The sequence below is a fragment of the Paramormyrops kingsleyae genome, chromosome 25 (genome assembly GCF_048594095.1).
Source record: "Paramormyrops kingsleyae isolate MSU_618 chromosome 25, PKINGS_0.4, whole genome shotgun sequence".
Lineage (NCBI taxonomy): Eukaryota > Metazoa > Chordata > Actinopteri > Osteoglossiformes > Mormyridae > Paramormyrops > Paramormyrops kingsleyae.
Genome location: NC_132821.1, coordinates 32300105 through 32306095, shown reverse-complemented (window position 1 = coordinate 32306095; position 5991 = coordinate 32300105). Strand labels below are relative to the sequence as shown.

Here is a 5991-nt window from a genome sequence, read left to right as displayed (position 1 = left end):
TAATGGATGTCACCCAAAGCGGGGGGCGGCACGGGCGCCTGACCAATATGAGGAAAGGGAGGGAGGGAGGCTTGTTGATTAACGTGAAATACAAACTTACCCCAAACGTTTACAAACTCAACCACACAGTTTTAGCCTGCGTATGACGTAACAAGTTCGTATGGTCTAGCTTTAGAGCTAATAGGATAATAAAGAAATGATAATAAACATGCCCAAGCTCAAAAGTGCATTTGCTGCTTCATAAGGGAAAACGCCAAGTGTATATTAGATATTTTTTATGTAATTTAACAAATCGAGTCTAATTACAACGTTAAAATTTTGAGGTCCATAAATAAATAGATAAACATTTACAGCTATATAAATCCGTTGATATTCCTATTGACATACTTTTATATAGCTTTATCTCAGTAGAAAACCCCGTATGTCTGAACTGTATGGCATATAATTTGTGGGATATTTCATAAACTGAACCTTCTCAGTTCATACTCGGTCGACTGTTTTTATTTTGTTTACACAGGCCAGACAAATGTTAGGTTCTGCTGTCTATGATAAGGAGCTCGCCTGCAGAACGCTGGATATGAAATAAACTATATTTGTCCCAAATATAGTTTCATAAAGCTTACACGTGTCGAAGGACGCGTCCTATAATTAAAGTAACATTGTTCTAAAGCTTTAAGCTTTTTAAAACAGGAAACAAAGAAACAGTTTTAAGATGCAGCCCATTTGAGTCTTAATTGTGTTAATGTTAATGTTTAATTAATGTTTAAAAGCTTCGAAGACCTTTGCACGGAAACCTTGCCGAGCTATTTGAGAAACCCCAGTTAGACGCCCAACTTTGTCTGTAAAAGTTGTTGCTTCAGTCTTTTAATGGAATGATATTTAGATTTCATACGCAGGCTTTTCATGATCTATTACTAACAGCAGTTCACAATAAATACGGTTAACTGCAGTTGGGGGTGGGGGGGGGAGTATACAGCAGAAATAAGGCAATCGCACCAAAACCGGGAGTGACAGGGGGCGGGGCGAGGGGCAGGGCGGAACGGGTCTGGTCACGTGACCGCCACGATCTGTAACCCGGAAGCAGTCGCCTTCGCGAGCCATTCATTAGCCGTTCATGGGACCTCGCGTATGCTGACAGGTAGCCGTATCTGTTTAACTTTTCTTTTCATATAATAAAACAACCTAACGGGCAATCGCAGTATGTCACCGATATACACGAATGCTTCTGCGAGGCGCAGGTGGAATGGCGGAACGGCGTCTTTGAAATATGACTGAGGTGGCTGTAAATCTAGATATTCTATTTACTGTCTCAATGGAGCTGCCTCACAGGCCCGCAGTGTGAGAGTGAGTAAGCACTATGACAGGCTGTAGCTGGGTGGGTCTCAGGCGACCTGAAATATAAAGATTCAGTCAGCAGATCAAAACACATTCCTAAATAAGCAATGTAACAGTCTATAAAGGAATATGGAACTGCACCGCTGTTTTCCCATAGTTGTTGTCAGTACTGGTATTGGAGAGAAATAAATGTAGCAAAACTACTTCGTGCCAAGTTAGTTTCATTAGAAGTGTTTAAAAGTTGTTTTTGGGTAAGCTGATAGAAAGACTGCCTTTCTGCCTTGCACCGATGACTAGCTTCAGTTGCCAGTTAATAGTTATGTATATTGCTAGTTAGCTGAAACGTCAACTCAACTGGAGACAGTCTGGTGTGTAGTCATTATGTACACGTGTTATTGCTAAGAATCCGATCAGAATATTTTTTTACGCAAACTAAAGGGAATATTTTATGCCACTGATGCAATTCTGCGGTACGTTGGTTTTATATTTTTCTGATTGCAAAGCATCGTAGCACGCCTGCCAGGTTTGTGATGTCGTGATCGTTTGGTTAAGTCGTGCTTGAGCTTTGATCAGCAGTACTTAAAACGCGTGTCTCATCTGTAAAATGGCTTAAAGTCACTGATATTGTTTAAGTCACACCTTCCTTTAAAGCAGTTGTTATAGGTCTCACTTGCGGAGCTCTTTGATAACGATGTTTGCTTATTGCAGTCACTGCTCCGACTTAATGTTAAGTTACCGCTGCTCTCTTGTTTAAGTATTTTTCCCAAAACAGTGACTCTTCCCCTTCCTGACTTCAACATGGCAGCAGACTCAATGGACATTGACGATTCACTCTACAGGTCAGTGTTGTGATTTTTATTATAAAAATGTACCAGAGCAAGTACCTCCACACGGTAAGGCAGCTTATGCCAGGAACGTGGTGGTAATGTGTATATTAACACATTGCCAAAAATTAGTGTGTTTGTATAAGATGTGATTAGTGGAAGACAAAAACTGTGTGCAGAAAATTTATAAGCAGCTTAGTGACTTTAATTCCTTAGCTTTTCCCATAATTCTCTCCACTAAGTCTCAGTATGAAGTATTTCTTATTGGAGAAGTTCTGTTAAAATAGTAACACAGATGCCTTTTATGTTCTATTAATTACAATGAAGATTGATTAAAGAAAACTCATCAGTGTTAAATAAGCAAATTAACCAGTTCAAACAGAAGCAGCCAAGAGTTCCATGTGTATAGAGCATAAAGCCTTGTGATGGACTCATCTAACGTGGCCTGTGATTCCTGTGATGAGCTGCTGAGACCTTACACTGGATTAGCCGTAATGGGGGGGGGGGATGCCTGGAATGTAGCATCCTGTACATGAAGGATAAGGAAGAGCTTGGCTTATTAGAGGGGCACTGATCTGATATTTGTATCAGTATCGGCACCAATCTATACCTGTTAGACAGATCGGGTATCGGCCATATGTGACGGATCCACGACCGAATCTTATCTAGTTTTCAGTAGCCTGTAAAAAGAGAGCTCCAATTTCTTGTTAAATTTATTTGTACAATCATTCACACGTCAGCTTTTTCCCATTTTAGATATGTTTTTGGTAACCCATAAGGCCATATCATCAGTAATTTATAAACACATTCATAACAAATAATAATGGATTCATAAAGCATTATAAACATGGCTATAACTATTTATAAAAAGGCATGACACCTTATAGCCATGTTTATTATGCATTATGAATACTTTATAAAGCTCCCATCTATAATGCACTATAGATACCTTTACAATGCATTATAATGGTGGGCATAAGCAATAAAGATGCTTTGTACTGCATTATAAAGGTGAAGCTTGACTTTTAAAAAAATATCGCAAATCAAATCTGTCAGAAAAATTGTGATTAGATATATTCCCAAAATCGTTTAGCCCTAGCATTGGCAGTTGTTTATCGGAATCGAATCGGAACTGAAAAAATGTGGATCAGTCGATCCCTACCACTTATAACCGAGAGCTCTCTCCCCCCCCCAACCCCCCCCCCCCCCCCCCCTCCGTGCAGCCGCCAGCGCTATGTGCTGGGTGACAGCGCCATGCACCGGATGGCCCAGTCCTATGTGTTTCTCAGTGGACTGGGAGGAGTGGGAGTGGAAATTGGTGGGTATAGACATCATAGTGCAAAACTCGTTGCTAGAATTCCAACTAAACTTTAATATAAAATAATATATAATATAAAATATAAGCTGGGGAAATGTTTAGGTATGACTTGAATAAATAATAGCAATATTAATAATAGTGATAAATAATTGATTGCTTTGTCCCAGTCGTTCTCTGTTCTTGAAATTCTGTGCTATACCTTTGTATCTATGCACTTTAGGTACCTTGCTCTATTATGTAAAAATAATGGCATCAGTAAGGTGTATCTTATCTGAATATTATTTTATTTTTACAGCAAAGAACATAGTACTTGCTGGAGTAAAGGTATGTTTTTTGTTAACTCTTCAGGTGTGCTTGGGTAATGTAATAGCTGGTATTAGTGGTGGGCGATATCTTTTCGTAACTGGGTCCGACTGTATCCACGATACACATTTCAAGTTACAAGTACACCACTTAACACTATTATTACAATGCTAGCACAAATTGACAAACACCTCTCTTATTTGGAGGATGTAGCAGAACTACAACAACAACAGGCCGGTGTGAAGCAAATATTAATATTAGTAATATAAAAAATTTAAAAAGCCCTTTTGTTGTAATGAGACAGTTTCTTTTATATGTAAAATATTTCATATACCTTAATAATGAAATTAATTGTTATGCTTCAAGTAGTGTTTTTTGAAGGATAGACTTGCTGGTTAAATGGTATTAATAGTATTAACATTTTTTTATAAGAAGTAACGTTATCTGAATTGTGGATTGTGATTATGTCCAAATATTTTGAGATATGACATTTTGGCCATATCGCCCACCCCTACCTGGTAGTAGAAGTGTCCAGATATGGTCTCGTATTACATTATGGCAGTTTTAGTAGAAAGGTGTTGTTAGGCGTGGTGTCCATGGCAACACACCGGAAACAGTTGATTGGTGGACTTGTTGCAGGCAGTGACTGTGCACGACACGAAGCTGTGCGAGACCTGGAATCTGGGCACCAACTTCTTCATTCGGGAGGAGGATGTGTTGAGCCAGATGAAGAGGTACTGAGCCTCCGGGTGGAGGTGCCGCCTTGCGGATCGCGTGACGTGTGCGACCCGGTAACCGCGGCGTGTCGGTAACGCCGCTCAGGCTTTTGTGACGACGCTCATGGGTGGTATGACTGGGAGTCATACATCCTGAATAAGATCCCCCGATAGTATTAACACTTGGCCACGTACACACGAGACCTCAAGCAGTGTTCCAGTTGTGTAAGAGGTCTTGGGGGGTCCCATGGTGGAGGGGCTGACCAAGGGCATACTCACACTTGGCCCGGTTGCCCTGTATCGTGCCCGAGCACGATTGCCCCCCCCCCCCCCCTTCCCCTCTGGTCTGCGCTCACATTGCATGTAAGTGTCCTCAGGCCCGGAACGTTTCATCATCACCGTGCAACTTATTTGTGATGAATAAAACATTGGAAGGAAAGCGCTATCGCACAGCAGAATGGAGTTTACGGTCCATGTCCTTATTTCGTGGCTTATGTGACATCATTTTGGGCACAGTGACACTCTGTATTGACCCTGTATTGAGTTTGCAACACGGTGATTTTCATTTAATCGTATTGCACGTATAAGATGATAGTCCTGTATTTTACCAAATATCTGAGTTCGCACATGGTTTCATTTCCTGTTTGCGGCTGTTCCTAGCTATTCAGTTAGATGGTGGCACTGTGCAGTAATTACCGCAGTAAATGACTCCGTTGCGACGCTCTCCTGCAGAGTGGAGGCAGTGCACTCGCGCATCGCTGCGCTGAACCCTTACGTTCAAGTCGGCAAGTCCAGCTGCGTCCTGGACGAGGGAACGGACCTCAGCTTCCTGAAGAAGTACCAGGTTGGTTCCGTTTCATTCTGCTGCATGCTTTAAGCCGGCGCATTAGCATGCTGGTTATCTGACACACATGGTTTTATTAGTGGTCAGATATAGCCGTTATTGAATTGCACTCGCATAAATGCTTTGGCACTGTGGTAAGTAATTTTGGCAGCTCATGGGTGGCACTGTAACCTCACACCTCCAGTGTTGTTGGCTCAAATCCCACCCTTGCTCTGCGTGTTGAGGTTGCATGTTCTCCCCAGTGTATTACAGCTTTCCTGTTAGCACTCCAGCTTCCTCTTGCAGTGAAAAGGCGTGCAGTGAAAAGGCATGCAGTGAGGCTAATTGGTGTCTGTAAACTATCCCAAGGTGCTTCCAGTGTCTCACAAACAGCTGCCCACCTGGGATTTCCACACACTGCAGTGCGTAGAGTTTAGATGGATGCTGCCATCGCCCAGCATTGGTGAAAAGTAGCATACGGCATATGCGTGTCTGTGAGGATGCTGCCATCGCCCAGCATTGGTGAAAAGCAGCATACGGCATGTGTGTGTCTGTGAGGATGCTGCCATCGCCCAGCATTAGTGAAAGGCAGCATACGGCATGTGTGTGTCTGTGAGGATGCTGCCATCGCCCAGCATTAGTGAAAAGCAGCATACGGCATATGTGTGTCTG

The 5991-nt window shown here is 42.1% G+C and overlaps 1 protein-coding gene across 5 annotated transcripts in view; it reads left to right on the top strand.

Annotated features, from left to right (window-relative positions):
* Positions 1-1053: 1053 nt before the first annotated feature.
* Positions 1054-5991, top strand: part of uba6 (ubiquitin like modifier activating enzyme 6) — a 25582-nt gene continuing 20644 nt past the window's right edge. The window contains exons 1-6 of one of the 5 annotated variants that reach the window (XM_023812533.2): positions 1054-1138; positions 2108-2174; positions 3383-3477; positions 3773-3801; positions 4420-4514; positions 5229-5340. In XM_023812533.2, the coding sequence (XP_023668301.2) occupies positions 1129-1138; positions 2108-2174; positions 3383-3477; positions 3773-3801; positions 4420-4514; positions 5229-5340 (408 nt within the window). In that variant the 5' untranslated portion in view covers positions 1054-1128. The other 4 variants (XM_023812534.2, XM_023812536.2, XM_023812538.2 and 1 more) reach the window with 4 other exon arrangements.